This window comes from Ahaetulla prasina, chromosome 1 (assembly GCF_028640845.1).
Source record: "Ahaetulla prasina isolate Xishuangbanna chromosome 1, ASM2864084v1, whole genome shotgun sequence".
In the NCBI taxonomy this organism is placed as follows: Eukaryota; Metazoa; Chordata; class Lepidosauria; order Squamata; family Colubridae; genus Ahaetulla; species Ahaetulla prasina.
Genome location: NC_080539.1, coordinates 181,547,836 through 181,572,095, shown reverse-complemented (window position 1 = coordinate 181,572,095; position 24,260 = coordinate 181,547,836). Strand labels below are relative to the sequence as shown.

Sequence of the window (24,260 nt, the reverse complement as noted above, 5' to 3'; positions counted from 1 at the left end):
AAATTTTTGTCACTTGTCAATGAAGGGCCGGTTTAGCTCACGCTGGTAAAGCCTGTTATTAAGAACACAGTAGCCTGCAATTACTGCAGGTTCGAGCCCGGCCCAAGGTTGACTCAGCCTTCCATCCTTTATAAGGTAGGTAAAATGAGGACCCAGATTGTTGGGGGGGCAATAAGTTGACTTTGTAAAAATATACAAATAGAATGAGACTATTGCCTTATACACTGTAAGCCGCCCTGAGTCTTCGGAGAAGGGCGGGGTATAAATGTAAACAAAACAAAAAAAAAATGTTTAAAATAAGTTGAATTAAGGGTACAACACTTCTAATTACCGTATTTTTCGGAGTATAAGACGCACCGGAGTATAAGACGCAGGTTAGTTTTTGGGGAGGAAAATAGGGGAAAAAAATCTGCCTACCAGGTATTCTTCTAGCTAGCGTCCTTTGTCTGGTCAGCTTCAGCACATTAGTTTGCTGGTTTTTTATCCCCTGCTTGAGGATAAAAAACAGCTTCTAAGGTACAGCTGAGAGGAAGCAGCAATGAGAAAAGCAAGCAAAGTGCGGGGAGATCGCTTCACTCGGCTAGCACCTAATTAGGGCTGAAAAAAAGCTTATAAAGAACAGCTGAGAGTCTGAGCAAAGCATGGAGATAACTTCACTCGCTAGTGCCTCATTAAAGCACAGTGGAGAGTTGAGGGAGCAGGCAAAGCTGGGAATATCCCTTCACTTGCTAATGCCTCGTTAGTGCCTCATAGGGACTGGAAAAAAAGCTTTGAAAAAGCTACATTCAGAGTATAAGATGCACCCAAATTTTCAGCCTCTTTTAGGGGGGAAAAGGTGCATCTCATACTCCGAAAAATACAGTAATTCATGCTTTTTAAAAAAAATTAACATTTAGAAAAAGCTTTCAATAATTACTTTTATTATTTTATACTAGGGGACTTTTTTGCGTCTGTATTATCCTTCCCAAAATGATATGAATTATGAAAAGACAAAATGGATTCCCAATAAAGAATATTATTCTGGACTCTCTCGTTTTCTTAACATGTATTGGATAGTAGGGGAGTTAATTCTAGCAGATTATTTTGGTAAGTTTCAGAAGCGTTATGAATTATAGCACCAGTCCATTATGAGCATATTCTTGTACAGATACGTTTTCAGTCTCCTGCTCTCAAGTGTATGCATTTTCTAAATCTGATTGTTAGGAAAGTTATTATGTAGATGCTAGCAATATTCTAATTAATGCTATTAGAGAAATAGATTCTTATACATTGAGACTTTAGCTGGTTGTTACTTATTACAGGTAGTCCTTGATTTACAACAGTTCATTTAGAGACCATTACAACGGCACTGAAAAAAGTGAAAAATACTTATGACCGTTGCAGCATCTCCATGGTCACATAATCAAAATTCAGACACTTGTCCACTGACTCATATTTATGACAGTTGCAGTGTCCTGGGGTCAAGTGATCACCTTTTGCAACCTTCTATCAGCAAAGTCAATGGGAAAGCCAAATTCACTTAACAACCATGTTACTAACTTAACAATTACAGTGATTCACTTAACAACTATAGTAAGAAAGGTTGTAAAATGGGGCAAAATTCACTTAGCTACTGCCTTGCTTAGCAATAGACATTTTGGGCTCAATTGTGGCTATAAGTCGAGGACTACCTCTATTTGTAAAAGAATGTTACAACACTATGAAAGCTATATAAAATCACTTTTATCCCAGTCCCATCCAAAGTTGATTTGGATAGAAAAACATATAGTGAAAGATAGAAACAAATCCCAAAAACTATTTGAAGGTACAGTAGTTTAAGGCAAAGCATACTGGTATATTACTGTACGTTTTTATGACCCATAAGAATCTAGGCAAATTGCTAAAGCTTATTTATGAACTCTTCAAGTCCAAAGTAGCAATATTTTTTATTCAGTTCCAATTATGTCCCACAGAGGAAGTTGAGCTTAGATTGCTTTACTGTGTTCAATTTCATTGATTCCAAATATTGTGAATGCTAAAATGGCCATCACATAATTAGTTAGCACACAGCACAATTTATACTACCATTTTTCTGAAAAGAACTTTCTAAAATATATTTATATGGGGACAGTGTCATTCGGGATAATTTTTTTAAACATTTTGCATTAAGTGTATCTTGAATTACATTTTGCATTAAGTGTATCTTGAATTATTCTTTAAAGGCTAGCTTAAGGATGCAGTGCAGTTTTAAAAATGAGTTCAATTTCAGTTTAGTGAAATCATCTACTGTATAAAAAAAGAACCTAGAAAATTTAACAAAACTTGCTTTCTTCTGTCTAGGCTCAGTTACATCTCCTGCAAAGTGGAATGCTGAATTCAAGACTGGAGAAAAATATCCCCTAATTATTTTTTCCCATGGACTTGGAGCATTTAGGTAATACTGCCTTTTTAAATATCTGATACCTCTGAAAAAGGAAGTCTGGTTTACCATGTATGCTTGCATTCATTCAATATCATATCCTCATTTTTTTCTAGCACAGCTTCACCCAACATATGTCATCAGAAATATGATAAAACGGGGTGACATATGACTTTCATAATAAATAAATAAATAAATATATATATAAATCTCTTGAAATAAGTTCCATGAGGCCTTTTCTTACATATTATTTAACCATTTCATAGCTGTAATATTAATATTTATAGTTTGGAAGATGATAATTAACATGATGAAGGCGGTTATAATCAAAATGATGATTCTCACCCTGGTCATCACTTCTTTACCCTCCTACCATTGGAAAGGAGATATAGAAGTATAGCCAGATGTACAAACAGGCTGAAGAACAGTTTTTATCTGTGGGCTGTCAGACTCCTAAATGAGAAATAACATCATAACTATGTAGTATGATGGACTGCAGGGCCGGTGCAATGTGTAACATGTTCACAGCAGTGAAATAGGACTGGGTATTTTATTAATATGATTTTTTATTTATTTATTTATTTTTGTCACAACAGTATACACAAACAAATATCATAGATAAAACAGCATATCTTGAAGAATATATATATATATATATATATAATTAAAATTATGCATCAACTATAGTAATTGGATATAATGAAGGGAACAATAAGACAGGAACAGCAGGCACATTTGTGCTCTTATGCACGCCCCTTATAGTCCTCTCAGGAATGGGGTGAGGTCAATAGTAGACAGTTTTTGGTTGAAGATTTTGGGATTATGAGTAGAGACTATGGAGTCAGGTAATGAGTTCCAAGCATTAACAACTCTGTTACAGAAGTCATATTTTCTGCAATCAAGTTTGAAGCGATTGACATTTAGCTTGAATCTATTTTTTGCTCTTGTAATATTGCGATTGAAGCTGAAGTAGTCTTTTATAGGAAGGATATTGCAATAGATGATTTTGTGTGTTAAACACAGGTCATGTCGAAGTCGACGGAGTTGTAAGTTTTCTAATCCCAGGATTTCAAGTCTGTCAGTATAAGGTATTTTGTTATTTTTGGAGGAGTGAAGAACTCTTCTAGTAAAATATTTCTGGACTCTTTCTATTGTATTTATGTCAGAGATGTGGTATGGGTTCCAGATGGATGAGCTGTATTCAAGAATAGGTCTGGCAAATGTTTTGTATGCTCTAGTTAGTAGTGTAGAGTTTTTTGAAAAGAAGCTGCGTAAAATTAGATTTACAACTCTTAGGGCCTTTTTTGGTATGTAGTTGCAGTGGGTTTTGGCATTAAGGTCATTAGATATGAGAACTCCAAGGTCTTTGACAGGGTGGGGGTCGTCAGTTAGGTAATGTCCATCCAGTTTGTACTTGATGTTGGGGTTCTTTTTTCCAATATGTAAGACTGAGCATTTGCTGGTTGAGATTTGGAGTTGCCAAGTTTTAGACCAATCAGAAATTAATTTATTTTAAATTTATTTTAAATAAATTTAATAAATAATTTAATAAATTTAATAAATAAATAAATTAAATAAATTTTAATTTATTTTAAATTTATTGGGTTAGGATTTTCTGTCTTCACTGTGAGTTGTATTGTGGTGGGGGGGTGCACTGAGAGAGCTCAACCAATCTCATTGTACACACGTTGTGCACTGATAATAAAGATTTGAAATTGAAATTCAAAAGTAACGTAATTCCATACCAAGACCTGCCTTTGGCCATGCTGACTATATTAACTGTGGTCAGACATACCTGTAGGAACCAGTGTTGAAATTAAAAAAATTCCCCTACTGGTTCTGTGGGCGTGGCTTGTTGGGAGAGGTCATGTGACTGAGTAGGCATGGTCAACTCAACATCACTCACATTGAGGGGCTCCTTACCGGCTCCTCCCCTCCCAGCCACTCCTTGTCGTGAATGGCAGGAAAGTGGGGAGAAGAATATTCCTGCCTACCATCTTTCCCTCAGTCTGTGCTGAGATTGAGGAATGGATGACAGCAGGAAAATCCCCTTCCCCATTTTCCTGCCTTTCACGAAAACAGGCCAATTCCAGCTGTTCCCCCCATTCCCCTCCCTCCTGGGAACTACCTTAAAGGGACAGCCTGCAGCAGCTCCGTTCTGAATGGAGGGAGAAACGTTAGCATTTTCTCTGCTGCATTTAACATTGAATTCTGTGGAATATCGAGCAGCCGGAAGAGGTGAGTGGTGACCAGCCGGGTGTGGGTGAGGCCAATGAGGGGTGATTACTACCGGTTCAGTGAACCAAAGCCAATGATCATTAGTGGTTTACCCAAACCGGTCCAAACCGGTCTTATTTCACCCCTGGTAGGAACCCAGATGAAAGTAGAGCTTCTAGTTTTTGGGGCAATTCATAAGTTTTAGCCTTTGTTTTTCTAATTGTTAAAATGGCATTCTCTCAGGCCTGCCTATCTGTACAAGTCCCATATTGCATTCTCTCCATAACAGACAGATAAAGAGACAGACAGACAGACAGACAGACAGACAGACAGACAGACAGACAGACACACACACACACACACACATATATATATATACATTGGGTTTTCTAGAACAAATTTTGTTCATCTCCAGAACAAAATGCTTAGCTGATGAACAACACCTAAAACCCGAACTAGACACTCTCACTAATGTACTAACATCCAATGGATTCCAAAGAAATAAGATTACCAAGCTAATCCAAAAAGAACCCCGCACTAAAATCCAAGACAGAGAACAAGAAAACGGCACAGCCCTCCTCCCATATATAAAAGGCACCACAGACAGAATCAGCAAGATCCTCCACAAACACAACATCAAGACAGCATTCTGCACAAACAGAAAAATATCCACCATCCTAAGAAACCCCAAAGACAAAATTGAGTTAGAAAATCAAGGAGTATATGAAATCCCATGCACCACCTGCCCCACCACATACATTGGACAAACCAACAGAAGAATAAGTGCACGCATTGAAGAACACAAGAACTCATTCAAAAAAGAGGAACCAACTTCTTCCCTGGTCCAACACTTTAAAGTCACAGGACATGATATTGACTTTAAAAAGACCAGAACTATCGCCAAAACTGAACACTTTAACAACAGAATAATCAGAGAAGCCATTGAGATAGAAAAACGCCCACACAGCATGAACAAACGAGATGACACTTCCCGCCTACCAGCCATTTGGAAACCCACCCTTATTGACAAACGAGTGTCTAACACGAGGAATGACACCAGACCCACACTCACAAGGTCCACACAGGATGTCACCACCGCACATCCACCCAGAAAGCAGACCCAAACCCACACTGATCATAAAGCACGACCAAGGACCAGAAGCCAGACCGCAGCTGCAACATTAGCCATTTCAAACCCCTCCAATCCATTCATGCAGCAGACTGACACCCACTATGAAGATGTAGCACGACCACAAAGCCAAACAACAGCTATGCAGGTCACCAGCTCAAATCCCCCTGCAGCACAGACTGAGCACAACCAAGCCCCCACCAACACAGGACACACCCCCAGCCAATCAGAGCACAGAAAAAAACCCATCCAATCAGAGCACAGCCAAGCTCCCACCCAATCAGTTCAAACCCCCACTAGCAGTTAAAAGGAAGAAACAGCTGCGATCACACATTGCTCCCCGAAGCACGAAGCTGAAGCCTGAAGATGACGAATGAGACTTCGTCGAAACGTCGCCAAGACACTTCCAATTTTACACGGGAGAAAACCCAAACAACCAAAGACCTATATACAAACACCCGTGAAAATCTCAGAAAACATATATATATATAAATTTGTTTTCATCACCCAACTTCTCCCCAATCTTTTACCATCCAACACACTCTCCACTTTATTGTCTTTGTTCATTTTATCTGCCCTGCACATTTCTAGTTAGCTGCTGAGCCAGCTGCTTCTCTAGCTTCTTGTAGCTGCATATTTTTCTCTGTCCCAAACTGTGCTCTTTTCCCAATTAGCAGTTGTCCAAAAGGGGCTCCTCCTCTCTTTTTTTTTCCTAGTATCAACTTTGCCCAGAATGAGTAAAACTGAGGAGCATGGCATGAAGATGATTTGGGGGTGGGGTGGGGATGGGGAGGCTAAAATGTTTTGCAGCAGTACATTTTCCATGCCGCTAATTGTTTACGGATGTGAATAGAATATGGGGAGGGGAAACAAACAGCCTTAAAGCTACCTTGGCTTGTGTCTTGTGACTGTGGGCAAGTCTAAGAAATATTTCCCACAATGCAGAAGGGGAACTGGAAGACTAGCAGAATGCTCTTCAACATAGGATGTGTATATTTCCCCGACCGATTCTCTTTCATTTTTTCATCTTTATACGTCTTACCATATAAATATGTGGATGAGGGCATGTTTAATCTTTTTAAAAATCTAGGAATTGAGACTGTTTATGTATAGTAAAAAAGGAGATGTAGCATGCAAATGATTTAAAAGACTGACTTGATGAACGTATCTTTTCTTTTATGTACACTGAGAGCATATGCACCAAGACAAATTCCTTGTGTGTCCAATCACACTTGGCCAATAAAAATTCTATTCTATTCTATTCTATTCTATTCTATTCTATTCTATTCTATTCTATTCTATTCTAATTTGCAAAATTGTATTTATTTCAATCTAGGACGCTGTATTCTGCAATTTGCATTGAAATGGCATCTCGGGGGTTTATTGTTGCTTCTGTGGAGCATAGGTATGCTTATATCTCAATTTTTAATTGACTGAGGTAGAAATATGTACATAGAATCTAATAAAGGACTTTGTACTTATTATAAACTGAGAATACCAAGAATTTCACTCAACCAATCACTGAGATCCACTATGGAATAATAACTGTAGTGATTCAGTTGCTATGGGCTGATGCTGAGCCGCTTAACTAATTTTTATTTGTTTATTTGTTTATATTTTGCCTTATTATTTTTATAAATAACTCCAAGTAGCAAGCATACCTAATATTCCTTCCCCTATTTTCCCCTCAACAACAACTCTGTGAGGTAGTTTGGACTGAGAGAGACTGAGTGGCCCAAAGTCATCCAGCTGGGTGGTGGAACTAGAACTCAAGGTCTCTTTCTTTCTAGCTGCTTTAACCACTAGACAGACAGGCTTTTACAATGCTTACGGATTATTATTATTATTATTATTATTATTATTATTATTATTATTATTATTATTATTATTATTATTATTATTATTAATTAGATTTCTATACCGCCCTTCTCCCGAAGGACTCAGGGCGGTGTACAGCCAGAGTAAAAAACAAACAATACAATATACAATTAAAACAAAATTAAAAAACTTATTACACAATTGGCTGAAAACTTTAAAACATTTAAAATTCTAAAAACCCATTAAAATTCATATAAAATTTAGAAATATGGAATATAAATTTAAAAATACAACAAAATTTAAGCCAGCCCCGCGCGAGTAAATAAATGCGTTTTCAGTTCACAGCGAAAGGTCCGAAGGTCAGCTATTTGGCATAAACCAGGGGGAAGTTCGTTCCAGAGGGTAGGAGCCCCCACAGAGAAGGATCTTCCCCTGGGGGCCGCCAGCCGACATTGTTTGGCGGACGGCACCCTGAAAAGTCCCTCTCTGTGTGAGCGTACGGGTCGGTGGGAGGCATGAGGTAACAGTAGGCGGTCCCGTAAGTACCCAGGCCCTAAGCCGTGGAGCGCTTTAAAGGTAGTAACCAGAACCTTAAAGTGCACCCGAAAGACCACAGGCAGCCAGTGCAGTCTGTGCAGGAGTGGTGTTACATGGGAGCTACGTGGAGCTCCCTCTATCACCCGCGCAGCTGCATTCTGGACTAACTGAAGCCTCTGGGTGCACTTCAAGGGGAGCCCCATGTAGAGAGCATTGCAATAATCCAAGCGAGAGGTGACAAGAGCATGAGTGACTGTGCACAAGGCATCCCGATCAAGGAAGGGGCGCAACTGGCGAACCAGGCGAACCTGGTGAAAAGCCCTCCTGGAGACGGCCGTCAAATGATCTTCAAACGACAGCCGTTCATCCAGGAGAACACCCAAGTTGCGCACCCTATCCTTTGGGGCCAATAACTCGCCTCCAACAGTCAGCCGCGGCTGTAGCTGACTGAATCGGGGTGCCGGCATCCACAGCCACTCCGTCTTGGAGGGATTGAGCTTGAGCCTGTTCCTCCCCATCCAGACCCATACGGCTTCCAAACACTGGGACAGCACTTCAACAGCTTCGTTGGGGTGGCCTGGGGTGGAGAAGTACAGCTGAGTATCATCAGCGTACAGCTGATGATGGGCAAATTATAATATTTATCATCACAGTTAATTTTCCTGTGGAAATAAATATTATCACTAGGCAAAGAATTGAATGCTCTCCAAAACTAGAATTATTACATTTATTTACAGGACCAAATCATAACCCTAAAATAAAGAATTGATTATAAATCCCCCCCCCAAATTCACTCTTAACACTATCAAAACATAGTCTTTCACACATTCAGAAATTCTCAACACCTTTTATCAATTACTAAGTCAGTCTATTAATTAAAACGGCAACATTTTAGACGTAAACTTCAGTGGGGTGGTGGCCTAATGGTGAAGATGTTTGCCTCCCACTTGGAAGGTTGAGAGTTGAATCCCAGGTAGCGGCAGATGTTTCTCTCTAGAGTGCAAAGAAAACATATCTCATGTGAATTCAGAATGGTTTCAGGAAGGACATCCGGCCAGTAAACAGTTAGCTCCATCCAGTTCCCTCACCTGTACTCCAAATTAAGGAATTACAGGGTTGTAAAAAAGGTTTTTTTAGATGTAAACTCATTATTTTGCCATCTGTACACATTAATCTTAATAAACCTTTTACATACCAAGTTTTCTTTAATGTTATATTCTGGTGCTAAATTAGGAATGAGTTCTAATATATTTATTAATACAACATTTATTTTAAACATTTATAAGTCATTGTATGAGCTTTGTGGGGGGAAAGTGTTGCTGTCTCAAAGCACAGATAAGAGTGTTTTTTTTTTCCCATTAGAGACCAGTCCTCTTCAGCTACATATTACTATAAAAAAAACCCCGCCAAAGGAAGCAAAAGCAAACCCCCAGCATTGGACAAAGAATGGATGTACTATAGGGAATTAAAATCAGATGAAAATGAACAGTTGTTGAGGCGGCAACAGGTATTCATGCAAATCTTCTAAATCCTAGTGCATTACAGAAGCATCACTGATTCAGTCTCAGGAACCCCTATATTTTAAATCAATATGCCTGGTCATATACTCTGTAGCTGAAGTAGATATGATAGTGCCATCCAATTTATCACTTTTAAAATCCAGTGGATGATGACTCAGAACTCAATAGTTACTATGGCATGAATCTTGAGGAATGGTATAGCATAACAGTAAAGGATTGAAGCAAATATCCCCCAGCATCTGCTTCTGGAATTGACCATCAGCATAGGAGCAGAGGCATGTAACCCAAAATCTTACGCATCCCGGAGGTTGATGGTATTAAAAAAGCATGGAAAGATCTAAGGAAAGGAACATGGTCACATTTTCCACGTTCTCTCAGCATAAGGCGACCAAGGAATTTTTCATTCCAAAATGAGACCTGAAATAACCTATGGCCTAATTAGTGCCCCCTTTAAAGGTAAGCCCCTAGCTTAGAAAAATCCTAATCACACATTTTATAACATAGATAGAAGCCATAGATACACAGGCGTTTGTTTTTTCAGATTGTTAAATCATACACTGAAAATGGCTTTTGTCTGTTCTTCGTGTAGGTACAGCAAAGGGCAGATGAATGCATTAGAGCTCTTAAACTTTTGGTTAAAATTAATTCTGGAATTCCCGCTAAGAACATTTTGCCTTTAAATTTCAACTGGAACCTTTTAAAGGTAAATGAGGTAGAAGATTCCCTTTGCTAATTGGGAATTCATAATTTGGTATGTTGTATTATGTATTTCAGATTGGCACTTCCTTTGCTGAAATGCTGTTGTAAAACAGTTAAACCTTTGTTTTTATACTATTGTGATATTGGATGAATCTGATTTTGTCTTTCTCTAAAGGTTCTGATGGTACCAGAAAATCAAATTGATGACTATTAATATAATAATTGCCCTTTTAATATGTATTTCTTTTGAGATAACTGAATAATGCTTCTATTCCTTCTTTAAAAAAGTGCAATGCTGCTTATCTTTCTAAGCAAAGTGTATCATTTAAGAGTTTCCTTAAGAGAGACTGATTAGATGAAAAGCATTTGCTTCAACACTTCATTGACTAACCTGCTTCTCACATGGCACCAATCTTCCTATGCCATCTGCTTTCTTACATGTTAAAACCTATTAATTAATTTATCCAAGAGTCTCCTGAGACACCCAATGAATTCTGTGTTCAAGTGCAGTCCTGAAGTAGAGTCACCTGAACATAGACAGACCTGAACACAGATCTAAGTCCAGGATCTTACAGCTGTTCATATACTGTATTTTTCAGAATATAAGACGTACCGGACTATAAGACGCACCTACCTTTTTTGGTGAAGAAAACAAGAAAAAGAAATCTGCCTCCCAGCAATTTTTGTTGCAGCAAACAGCAAAAGTCTGCTTTACTTTCATTTTCATTTTCATCATAGCTTGATTTGCACAAGAAAAAAAGTCTGCTCCCAGCTATTTACCTCCTTGCAGCAAGCAGCAAAGGCCCGTGTAGCAATAGGCAATGGCAATCCCTGCAGCCTGAAACAGCTGAGAGTTGGGGTCAATCAACTTGTGCTAATTAGGCTGTGCTGAAGCTGAAATGGGCTGTTACTTCTTGCTGCTTGCTGCAAGGAGGTAAATTGCTGGGAGGCAGAGCCCAAAGGGTGGGGGCCAGTGGGTGGGAGGGGCTACATTTGGTGTATAAGACGCACCCAAATTTTCACCTCTTTAGGTGGGAAAAAGGTGTGTCTTATACTCTGAAAAATACGGTAATTCTTTGCAGCAGATCTATATCAGGGGGGCGCTGCGGACCTTATAGGCGTTACGGAAACCTGGCTGGGCACGGAAGGGGGTGTGCCCCTTGTTGAGATGTGCCCGCCGGGTTTCTGTGCATTCCATCAGCCGAGGGCTCAGGGTAGGGGTGGGGGGGTGGCGGTTGTGATTAGAGAGAGTCTAGAGCCGAGGGAGACCACTGTACTTCAGATTGCCGGGTGCGAATCCCTCTTTGTGAGATGGGGTCATAGGTGTCAGATGGGTTTGCTGATCACGTACCTGGCTCCTTGCTGCGTGACAGCTGCCCTGCCCGAGCTTCTGGAGGTGCTGGCCGGGGTGGCAGTTGAGACCCCCAGACTATTAGTCATGGGGGACTTTAACTTGCCATCGTCCGGCTCGTCATCGACGGCAGCTCGGGAGTTCATGGCTTCCATGACGGCCTTGGACCTGACCCAAGTAGTTGATGGCCCTACTCACATTGGGGGTGGCACTCTGGACCTGATTTTTGTCTCTGGTCAGTGGTCGAGAGATCTGGACTTAAAGGAAATAGTCACTGAACCTTTGTCATGGTCAGATCACTCTCTTCTTCGTCTGGACTTTCTGACCGCCATTCACCACCGCAGGGAGACGGAGCCGACACGTTGGTTCCGTCCCAGGCGCCTGATGGACCCGGAGGGGTTCCGGACAGAGCTTGGGCCATTTCCTGAGGGTCTGGCTCACGGTTCGGCTGAGGAACTTGTTGCGGCCTGGGAATGGGCCGCGGCGGGGGCCTTAGACTGTGTCGTGCCTTTGCCGCCTCTGACCCGGCACAGGTCCCAACCGGCTCCTTGGTTCTCCGAGGAGCTGAGAGGGATGAAGCGCCGGAGAAAACGCCTAGAGAGTTCCTGGAGGTCTAGCCGTTCAGAAGCTGATCGGACACTAGTGAAGTCCTATACTAGGGCTTACCTAGTGGCATTGAGGGAAGCGAGGCGTAGCTACGCCTCCTCCCTCATTGCATCGGCAGATAACCGCCCAGCCGCCCTGTTTCGGGTGACCCGCTCCCTCCTACACCAGGGGGAGCGGGATGACCCGTTGCAGGGACGTGCTGAGGAGTTTAACGGTTATCTATACGATAAAATCGTTCAGCTTCGGGATGGTCTGGACCAAGATTGCAGTGATACGGGTGAGACGGCTGAGGGTGGTCTTGGTGACATTTTATGGGATGAGTTTGACCCTGTCGCTCCCGAGGACATGGACAGGTTGTTGGGGAGGCTGAATGCCACCACGTGTTTACTGGACCCGTGCCCCTCCTGGTTGGTGCTGGCCACGCAGGAGGTGACACGAGGCTGGCTCCAGGCGATTACGAGCGCTTCTTTGGTGGAGGGTGTCTTTCCGGCCGCCTTGAAAGAGGCGGTGGTGAGGCCCCTCCTCAAGAAGCCTTCCCTGGACCCGGCTGTTTTAGGTAATTATCGTCCGGTCTCCAACCCGCCGCGGCGAAGGTTGTAGAAATATGGTGGCATATCAGTTTCCCTTGCACCTGAATGAAACTGTCTATCTAGACCCGTTCCAGTCCGGTTTCCGGCCCGGTTACAGCACGGAGACGGCTTTGGTCGCGTTGGTGGATGATCTCTGGAGGGCCAGGGATGGGGTTGTTCCTCTGCCCTGGTCCTATTAGACCTCTCAGCGGCTTTCGATACCATCGACCATGGTATCCTGCTGCGCGGTTGGAGGGATTGGGAGTGGGAGGCACCGTTTATCGGTGGTTCTCCTCCTATCTCTCCGACCGGTCACAGTCGGTGTTGACAGGGGCAGAGGTCGGCCCGAGGCGCCTCACTTGTGGGGTGCCGCGGGGATCGATCCTCTCGCCTTCTGTTCAACATCTACATGAAGCCGCTGGGTGAGATCATCAGTGGGTTCGTGTGAGGTACCAGCTGTATGCGGATGACACCCAGCTGTACTTTTCACACCGGACCACCCCAACGGTTATCAAGTGCTGTCCCGGTGTCTGGAGGCCGACGGGTCTGGATGGGGAGAAACAGGCTCAAGCTCAATCCTCCAAGACAGAGTGGAGGTGGATGCCGGCATCCCGCACAGTCAGCTAAATCGCGGCTGACCATCGGTGGCGAGTCATTGGCCCCGATGGAGAGGGTGCGCAACTTAGCGCCCTCCTGGATGAACGGCTGTCTCTAGAAGATCATTTGACGGCCGCTCCAGGAGAGCGTTCTACCAGGTTCGCCTGGTGCGCCAGTTGCGCCTTTCTGGACCGGGAGGCCCTATGCACGGTCACCACGCCTCGTGACGCCTCGCCTGGATTACTGCAACGCCTCTACATGGGGCTTCCTTGAAGGGCATCCGGAGGCTACAGTTAGTCCAGAATGCGGCTGTGCGGGTGATAGATGGAGCCCTCGTGGCTCCCGTGATAACACCCATCCTGCGCAGGCTGCACTGGCTACCTGTGGCCTTCCGGTGCGCTCAAGGTTTTGGTGACCACCTTCAAAGCGCTCCATGGCATAGGGCCGGGTTATCTACGGGACCGCCTACTGCGACCAGATACCTCTCACCGACCCGTGCGCTCTCACAGAGAGGGACTCCTCAGGGTGCCGTCAGCTAGGCAGTGTCGTCTGGCAACGCCCAGGGGAAGGGCCTTCTCTGTGGGGGCTCCCGCCCTCTGGAACGAACTCCCCCCAGGACTCCGTCTACTTCCGGACCTCCGAACCTTCCGTCGCGAGCTCAAGACACATTTATTCATCTGTGCAGGACTGGCTTAGATTTTAAATTTATAGGGGTTTTAAATTGGTTTTAATATTTATATTTCTTTTTTAATAATTGGGCATTAGAATAAGTTTTTTAATGATTATTTTAATTTGTATATTGATGTTTTATATGCCTGTGAACCGCCCTGAGTCCTTTAGGAGATAGGGCGGTATACAAATTTGAATAATAAATAAATAAATAAATAAATTTTTGGTATTAATCTATATGTGTTTTACTCTTATCATAAGACTCTTTAAAAAGGCTGTTCAGATTATTCACCATGTCCAGTTAGTTAGTTAGTTAGTTAGTTAATCACTATTTAAAACAAAGGTTTGTGATCTTTTTATTCCTGTGCACGTTATCCAGAAATAGTGTCACACTGTAGGGTTAGTGTTAAAGAATTTGTTGAACATGATTAAGAAACTGGGACATGCTAATCATCTGCAGCAGTTTAATTTTGGCAAAAGATGTAGTGATTGATGTTTAAAACAGTTGAAGGGCACTAAGGAATCAGGTTCCTCAGTATAGAATGAATTAAAATAGAATCATCAGATTGAAAACAAAAGGGAATATCATTCATTATCATTTTCTTTTCAGAATTCTATTGACTTACAGAAGATAGCAGCAATGGGGCATTCTTTTGGTGCTGCCACAGTCATAGAAACACTTAGCAAAGATCCACGATTCAAGTAAGAACTAGTTTAAAAAAACCCTACATCAGGTTTACCTAGTAGCTGTTTTTCTTTGCAGTAATATGTTTTACAGATAGTCCTTGAGATATGGCTATTTGTTCAGACTGTTTGAAGTTATGGTGGCCCTGAACCACAGCACTTAAGCAATCCATCCCCAAAGGTATGGCCATTTCAGAGCCCTCCCCCAATAGTCACATGATAAAGAGTTGGGCATTTGGCAGCTTACCTGCACTTACAATAGTTGGGGTGCTTCAATTCCCCTTGCTCATCTACAGGCATCTTCACACTGCAGCACCCCACCCAACTCTACCTGTGCCAGACTTCCAGGACCTTCGCTATCCTCCTGTGTCACACTCACACTCCTAATCTTGGACTCCCTCCATTTAGCATCTGGAGTTATAATGGCAATAGGACTGTTGGGATTGCCATTGCTAAGCAATCCAGTCACACAACATCATTCTTCATGATCATATTGCTCAGCAATGGAAATTCCAGTTATTTATTTATTTATTTATTTATTTATTTATTTATTTATTTATTCGTACTTTTATACCGCCCTATCTCCCCAGGGACTCAGGGCGGTGTACAGCCATATAAAAAAACAACATAAATATACAAAGTAAAACATTCATCTAAAAAACTTATTATATAGGCCAAATATTTAAAATAGACATATAAATAATAAAACCCAATTTAAAACCAAATCTAAAATTTAGACATTTAAAATTTAAAACTCTAGTCCAGTCCTGTGCAGATAAATAGATGTGTCTTAAGCTCGCGGCGGAAGGTCCGAAGGTCAGGAAGTTGACGAAGTCCTGGGGGAAGCTCGTTCCAGAGGGTGGGAGCCCCCACAGAAAAGGCCCTTCCCCTGGACGTCACCAGTCGGCACTGCCTGGCCGACGGCATCCTGAGGAGTCCCTCCCTGTGAGAGCGCACGGGCCGGTGGGAGGCATTCGGTGGCAGCAGACGGTCCCGTAAGTAACCCGGCCCTATGCCATGGAGCGCTTTGAAGATCATTACCAAAACCTTACAAGTTACAATTATGTTCGTAAGTTGAGGACTACCTGTATTTGTAAAGGTTAAGGAAGTCAGGGCTTATACATAATATCAAGGGAAGAAAACTTATGTCAATTGAATTACATTGATTGCTTGATTGATTGTATGCCATCATGTCATTGTCAGTTTTTACCAATGGCATAGATTTATTTTCTTCATTATGACCTGTCCATAACCTGGTTCTTCAGTGGTGTAGTAATCACCACTGTAACTGAGTCTATCCACTGGCGGTGTGAAGTTCAGGGAGCCGATAGTGCTGGCAGCGGAAGTCCGGTTTTCAACCCTCTGCACATGCACAAAGCCTTCTGCGCATGCGCAGAGGGTCAGAACCACAATGTGATGATGGCGTGCGTGCTTCCAAGCTGGTAGGGAAGCTGGCTGCATTTTACCCCTGATATAAATGCACAGTAGAATTGCAGATGTAGAATTGATTGATTGATTGATTAGTAAATAGATGTATATGTTACTTATTCTATAGATTCAAGGTAGCTTGCCTCATAGAACAATAAACATAAATATAAAATCACAGTAAAGAAAATGATTACACAGCATTATATTGGCCAGTTCCAAGCATTTCCAGTAAATGATGTCAACCTTATATAGTACTCTCTTTCCATGGATTCATCTTGAAATCCACAGCCCAGTGTTCATGGAAAGGTCTGTAACACAGGATAGCCCTAAAGTATTCCATGACAAATTCCTTTTGCTTTTCTATCTTTATTAAACAACTTATTTTAGGAGAGCCCACCGCCTCTTAATATTGAACATGTTTTACAGAAAGTTTCTGCTAATGGAACTTAATAAAATTAACATAAAATATCTCTATGGATGTAGATGTGTGATGTATAGCATCTATGTGCGCTTTAGGATGTGCAAACTGGTACTGACATGTTATAGAACTTTTTTTTTCTGAACAGATGTGGTGTTGCTCTTGATGCATGGATGCTTCCCCTATCTGATGAAGTATATCCCAAAGTGCGCCAGCCATTGCTCTTTATTAATTCAGAAAAATACCAGTGGGCTTCAAATATCCTAGAGATGAAGAAACTTAACTACCAAGGCAGAGAAAGAAAAATGATAACTATTATGTGAGTGTCAAATATCGTACCTTTAGTTTCTTTAGAATAGGGTTAAGAGGCATGGAATTATAGAGTTAAATTTATATAATTTAAAACTAATCAGATGTAACTGAGATAAGCACCCATATCACCTGCAAGTGGGGTTCCAAATTATTATTTTTAAAACTTAAATTGTAAAAATGTCATAAAACTAAAATATTACAAAATCCCAGAGATGATATTGACAAAAGCAAGATTTGATAATCCCACAACATTGTTATTCGTCCCTCTGAATTTTAGTTATCCCACAGGGAGCCTGGATTACATAACCCATCATCCAAGATTGAACAGTTAAGGTAATTCATTGGTCTTCCTCAGACTGCCTGGGATTCTTTTCCTGAGATTAATTTTCCCTGATTGTCCATCCTGAAAATATTGTTATAGTACTCCTCTTTCAAGGTCTAAATATTCTTTCTGTGTTCTTATTGATCAGGAATATAGTGTAGGTAGATATAATGGTATGTAATGGTATAGGGTCTCCTATACCTATAATACCTGTGTCTCCTATTTGAGCAGGGGGTTGGGCTAGACCACCTCCAAGAACCCTTCCAACTCTTACTATTCTGTATTCGGTATAGATTAATGTCCTCTGGATCCTCTGTTAAATACAAGGCAACATATCCTTTATTTGGTCACATTTAACAGCATCATTAATTACACACTTTTCATATTTGGGTGATTTTGGCTGTTGAAAAAGTATGTAGAGCTGGTCTTGTAACAGTAACTAGAGTTGGAAGGGATCTTGGAGGTCATCTAGTCCAACCCCCTCCTCATGCAGGATACAGATATTGTGTAGGATAGCTCTTAACTATTGTAACCTTGCTATGTACATAATTAAAAGAATCTATATGATTTCATTTAAATAATCAAACATGAATACTAAATGTATACTAAATGTAAAGTAAAAGTACATGAATACTTTTACTTTGTATATTTATGTGTTTTTATATGGCTGTACACCGCCCTGAGTCCCTAGGGAGATAGGGCGGTATAAAAATATGAATAAATAAATAAATAAATAAATAAATAAATAAATAAATAAATAAATAAATAAATAATTGTTCAACAGGAACTGTGTTTTACTCCATCTTTCAATTGTAGTTGCATTCCTTTTATCTCCAAAGAAAAGGTTTTTGAATTTATTTTTAGTATAATGATAATAAACAATTCTAATTTATTACCGCTGGAGAAAAAAATAAAAGACACAGAACATGAAGATAACACATAAAGAAGAAAACAAAAATCTTCAAAACCAAAAATATTTAATTAGGTTCCATGTGTTTCAGCAGTGTTTGTAAAGATACCCTCTTGTAGGCAGACTTGTTTGGTTATTTGTTTGGCTTACCCTTATGCATTTTTGCTGTTCTCAGGGGATCAGTACATCAGAGTTTTACCGACTTTACATTCCTTACCGGAAACGAACTTGGGAAGATTTTTAATGTGAAAGGAGATATAGATCCACAAATAGCTATTGATATTAGCAACAAAGCTTCACTGGCCTTCTTACAGAAACATTTGGGTAAGTTGATGCATTGTTTTTATATTTAACTTTTTAAACACCCTGCATCAGTACATGCTGATAAGGTGATATGTTACAGACAATATCTTTCCACCTATGGATTACAATATTTGATGCAACTTTAGTGTTTGATCACTAAAGCTACCTGAAAATATAATACATACATGCATATATAATAGAACATGTTACAAGTTGAGAGAGAGAGAAAGAGAGAGAGAGAGAGACTCAAGAGAGATAGAAAGACAATTTGGTATAGTGGTTAAGGCTAAAAACCAGGAGACTGTGAGTCCTACTTTTTAAGCACAAAGCCAGCTGAATGACTTTGAGCCTGTCACCTTCTCTCAGCCCTGGGAAGTGGGCAATGGCAAACCATTTCTGAAATCTTGGCAAGAAAACTGCAGAGACTTGCCCAGTCATTAGGAATCAAAAACTGACTCAAAGGATCCCAAAAGTGTGATGTATCGTCCAATTACCTGGACCACCTGAGGGCATCAGATGATTCGTTTCATCCTTATTGGAACTCCTGAGACACAGGTAGCCAAATGTTTTTCTATGGGGTTGGAACCCTTTCCTGGAAATTGAGCTCATAGACCTTCGCACTTCAGATGACTGCTATATACAGTGCGCTATCTTTAGAAGCTATGCAGATTCTGATACTCAGAGGTTTAGAGACTGTCAGAATGGTATATATACAGTCCACCTTTCCTTAAGCTCTTAGACCAGAGAACTGCAAATGCTAAATTGTCATACTCCCAAGTATGGGGTTTAGCATGACTTCCAACTGGTTACCTCTGACTACCTCCTGGTGGTCAGTGTAACTGAAAATACCATACTTCAAAAAGAGGAGTACGGGGAATCGAAGTCATACAGCATCTGTATCTCTGCTCTGAGAGCTTAAGGGAAGGTGGGCTGTTTATAACAGTGATGCAGAAAATGCCTAACTTGACTCTGCAGACGTCTTTCATATATATACACACCAAAAAAAAGAGAGAAACAATTATTTACATATTTGTTCCTTTGAAAGAAAGCAGTCCAGTTGTGTGTGTGATCCCCAAGATCTGCTGTATTCCACTTACCTTTAGACTCTGTTCTCTTTCTGTTGACAGATCCCTGCAGCCTACCTGAGGCAACTTTGCTTGCACAAGGCGTTTAAGTGGCTTCAGAGAATGGTCTTCTACGGCCTCTGAAAACACTGCAAAAGTATAACCTGTTCTATGATTTGCAGAAACTCCAGAGGCCGTGCAAGAGCATGTCTCTCACAAACCACTTTCAGAATATGGAGGCTGCGCGCACCCCAATTCTCACATAAGTCTATGCCAGAAGTCACCAACCAGTGGTCCATGGACCACTGGTCGTCCACGAGAAAATTTTGGTGGTCCGCAGCCCACCCAAGCTGCTCCAGAATGACCAATGGTCAGTCCTGTGACTAAAGCTCTGGAATATGGGACCAGCCAGGCAGATCATGGTGAGGCTGGAAATCTCCACCGTAGAGGGAGCTACGTGCAACTTGCAACTTTGCAGGAGGTGCAACGTGCAAGGAATAGCGCAGCCATCACTGGCTGGAACGAGGTAATGGTGCAAGGAGGAGTGGCGGCGCAGGCCGGCCGAAGCAATGGATGTCAGCAGCCCAGGGTTCTTTCTTCCCCGTTGTGGTTTCCTGTTGTCTCAACCACCATTGGCTATTCCCGCCCCTCACCCTCCGAGTCACTCCTTGCCTGGCCTGAGTAGGGAAGGGCGGGGGATGGGGATTCGCTCCACGTTTCAGACAGGGGGCGAAGCTTCATCTGTTGCTGGGTCTTGCAGGCATTTCTTCCAGCCTTTGTTGGTACTCTGTGCAGCTCAATCTCTCGGGGAGACACGCAATTTCCTCTCAGTTCTGAGACACTGGCCCAGCCCAGCTGTTTCTCTCCGCGGCTGCTGTTGGTGCCTCCATGGTCTGCCCACTGCTCTTGCAGCTGTTAAATTTAGCGTGCTTCACAATGGGGGACAGAGAGCAGGTCATGCATCCAGCACCATCGAAGGCCGAAGAAGCACCTGCAAGACCCAGAAAGCGCTGGAGAATCAGAATGAGAGAGAAAGATGAGACAGACAGAGAGAGAGGGGGGGAGAGAGAGAGAGATGAGAGAGACAGACAAAGAGAAGGGGAAGAGAGATGAGAGAAAGACAAAAAGAGAGGGGGAGAGAGAGATGAGATAGAGAGAGGGGAGATAAAGAGAGAGGTGGAGAGATGAGAGGGGGGGGAAGAAAGAAAGAAAGGGGGGGGGAGAGAGTGTAGAATAACAGAGTTGGAAGGGACCTTGGAGGTCTTCTAGTCCAACCCCTTGCTTAGGAAGGAAACCTTACACCACTTCAGACAAATGGTTATTCTTCTTAAAAACTTCCAGTGTTGGAGCATTTACAACTTCTGGAGGCAAGTTGTTCCACTGATTGATTGTTCTGTCAGGAAATTTCTCCTTAGTTCTAAGTTGCTTCTCTCCTTGATTAGTCTCCACTCATTGCTTCTTGTCCTGCCCTCAGGTGCTTTGGAGAATAGCTTGATTCCCTCTTCTTTGTGGCAGCTCCTGAGATATTGGAACACTGCCATCGTGTCTCCCCTGGTCCTTCTTTTCATTAAACTAGACATACCCAGTTCCTGCAACCGTTCTTCATATGTTTTAGCCTCCAGTCCCCTGTGTGTGTGATAGAAATTCAGGCATCACAGCAGTACCTTCCATGAGCTTGCTACCATAAAGAAAGCTCACAAAATCACCAAAGATCTTTGATCTTGAAAAAGAGAAAGAGAAGACAGTTCGGTCTAATGCAGGGATGAAATCTAAATATTTTCCCTACCAGTTATGTGGCTGTGGCTTAATTGGTAGGTGTGGCTTGGTGGTCAGGTGAATGGGTCAATAGGTTATTGGGCCAATAACAATAAATAATAAAAATAATAAACAAAGTACACAAATCAAAGGTACCAAAAATCAACTTTCACACTTTACACACACACAACACAACGCAGCTGACTCACACACAAAGTAAAAGCAGCTGCACCTCACCCAAAATGGCCCCTGTAACAAGCAGGGACTGGGAGTTCGGGTGCTTCAGCAAGCGGTGCGCTGATTCGTATTAGTGGTCCAGAGGATTTAAAATTATGAATATAATGGTCCCTGATGTCCGAAAGTAATCCCTGGTCTATGCAACCTTTGAAAATCACATGATAATGGGATGTGCTTTCGAGAATAGTTGCTGTTGGTGTCAGTGAATGCTGGTGTGTCATCCAAATGTTGTGGTGTGTCACCTTTGACATGTGTGTCATAGGTTTGCCATCACTGGTCTATACCATTCAGATTCATCTCCTAAGCATCTGAGTCTTTTAAATACTACACAGAATAAAAAGTATTTTTTTAAAGCTGAACTAAAGAACCAGTCATATAGTTTGTACTTACACTTGTTTAGCATGAGCATTTTTAATATATAAAAAGGCTTAGGTTACATATCAGTTATTCACTGATTAGATTAGAGAGTAAATTCTATCTAAGCACTGAGACATATGAGAAAGCAAGTAGACGGTGCACCAGTTGGCTTGGGACCCTGATACCTGAATGATTTATATCAAACTGGTTATGTACTGAAAAATATTTAGAGGCTTTCCTCCAAGTAACCCCTTTATTACAGATTACCTAGTCAAAGGTATATAAATATGAATAATAAATAAATAAATAAAAGCAGAACCTTACCTGTGGAATTTCTTTCCTGAAGATGTGAACATTGCCAGTGGTTAACTTTTTAGTTCCAGGCATTTAGTTGAGAGTCTTCTAATGTTTTTAATATGTATTTTCTATATGGTATATAAGTTTCTACCTCCTCTGGAAGTTTTATTGAAAAGTAGAATATACTTTTAAAGTAAACATACTTTAAAGTATACTGACTTTGCAACTCAGTTTAAAAAGGGGTCTTTCCAGATTTTATAAATTAAGAGATTTAAAATTTGCTGTTTAGATGAAGTCAGCCATTCATATTTATCACTATGACTTTTCTGTTTCCAGCATGTCAGTTTTAGAACATCAAAGCAAGCTTAATTTTAATATATTGTGATTTAGAAACATTCATAATTTCTCTAAATACAATTTAATATTTTCATATATTTATATGTGCCATCTGATTTAAATTTATCTCATCTAGGTCTCTCTAGAGATTTTAACCAATGGGACTTTCTTTTAAATGGCAAAGGATCTAATGTCATTCCAGATACCAATGTTGACTTAACTCCAGGAGCATCTCAGTGAAAATAAACATTAATTGTCCTTAAACATTCCTGACTAAATGTTGCTTGTTTCATGATAGCTTCATTAGAACGAGTGTGTTTTAGAACATTTAAACAAAGATGTTACAGGTGATTCTCATTTAAGAACACTCATTCAGTGACCATTCAAACTTACAACCCTGCTGAATAGGAGTTACAACCGGTCCTTGAAGTTCCAGATATCGCAGAACCACTTCAGTCACATGATTTTGATCTAGGCACTTGATAACTGGCACAGCATCCCACAGTTGTATGATCATAATTTGTGACCTTTCCTGCTGGCAAAGTCAAGGGAGAAGTTGGTAGGAAGTCAGAAGTTCCAAATATATGAAATCCTCGCTTAAAGACAGTAATTGGGGACACCTGGGATCCATTGCTAAGCAGCCTGATCATGTAATGTTGCACTTTATGACCACATTGCTTAGTGATGGAAACTGCAGTCCCAATTAGCGTCACTAAGCAAGAACTGCTTATACTGAGTTGGTTTCTAAGGTTAAAGAAAAAACAAAGAAACATCAGTTTCAAATGAACCAAATGAACATCAGTTATTAAAAAATTGGTAGAGATGCTTGACATGATATTCCTACCATTACATGGATTTTAAAAGCTTACAGTCTTGACTGTTACTGTTCTTGCAAATAACAATGTGTGGATTTCTAGAAAGGCTGGTGCTGTAATTCCCAGGAGTTAAGCTGAGTGGGATGTCACGAGAAACCAGAGATAACCTCTTGGTTTACCTCTATATTTCAAAGTAGAAATTGCTTCTGCAAGAGTATAATAGTCATTATCTTCATTTACTCATCTGAAACATAAATTGTCATCTGGCACTAGATACATTTGGTCCATTAAACAATGGCACTAGGAAAGTAGTTTATTTGCAAATATATTTGATTCCAGTAGGCTAAGGTTTTTGCTTTCCCGTTAGGATGTTCGGTCCTCCTTTTGAATTGAAATTTACTGTTTATTTAATTTATATGCTATCCATCTTGTTATCACACGATTCCTAGTGGCTTACAACATGGCTTACTATTATTTCTACAAGTCATGTTTAGTGGCATTGTATAGGGTAAATTGAGCTGCTATTACTATAGCTTAATGAACCAAAGTAACTTAGGGAGATCACATGCCTGCTACAGGTTACAAATAGGGCCATTTACCACTCTACCTCATGATGGGCCCTTGAGTTCTTTTTGCATTACTTCAGCAACCAGAAGAAAAGTATGATCATTAATTAGATTTTCTAATATTGGATCCTTGCTGTGCCATAACCAATGGAAACTAAAACCAAGTTTCTATATTTAATACACTCTGAATATATAATTATCCATTCTCTCAGCCACTCCATATTGCCAGTACCTCAGGTATGCAGAGCAATGCATTTATATAATTCAGTTTTTCATACTACAATGTTGGATCCAGAAATATTCACCATCATTTTTGTTGGAAGCAACCTAAAATCAAATATTAGCA

General features: G+C 41.1%; 1 protein-coding gene across 1 annotated transcript in view; it reads left to right on the top strand.

Annotated features, from left to right (window-relative positions):
• PLA2G7 (phospholipase A2 group VII) overlaps nucleotides 1–22,933 on the top strand; it is a 28,720-nt gene extending 5,787 nt beyond the window's left edge. The window contains exons 3-11 of the mRNA XM_058183626.1: nucleotides 936–1,086; nucleotides 2,320–2,413; nucleotides 7,081–7,149; nucleotides 9,462–9,606; nucleotides 10,209–10,322; nucleotides 14,721–14,812; nucleotides 16,789–16,959; nucleotides 18,360–18,508; nucleotides 22,670–22,933. Coding sequence (XP_058039609.1) covers nucleotides 936–1,086; nucleotides 2,320–2,413; nucleotides 7,081–7,149; nucleotides 9,462–9,606; nucleotides 10,209–10,322; nucleotides 14,721–14,812; nucleotides 16,789–16,959; nucleotides 18,360–18,508; nucleotides 22,670–22,773 — 1,089 coding nt within the window. The 3' untranslated portion in view covers nucleotides 22,774–22,933. The remainder of the gene's footprint in view (nucleotides 1–935; nucleotides 1,087–2,319; nucleotides 2,414–7,080; nucleotides 7,150–9,461; nucleotides 9,607–10,208; nucleotides 10,323–14,720; nucleotides 14,813–16,788; nucleotides 16,960–18,359; nucleotides 18,509–22,669) is intronic.
• The last annotated feature ends 1,327 nt before the right edge of the window (nucleotides 22,934–24,260 follow it).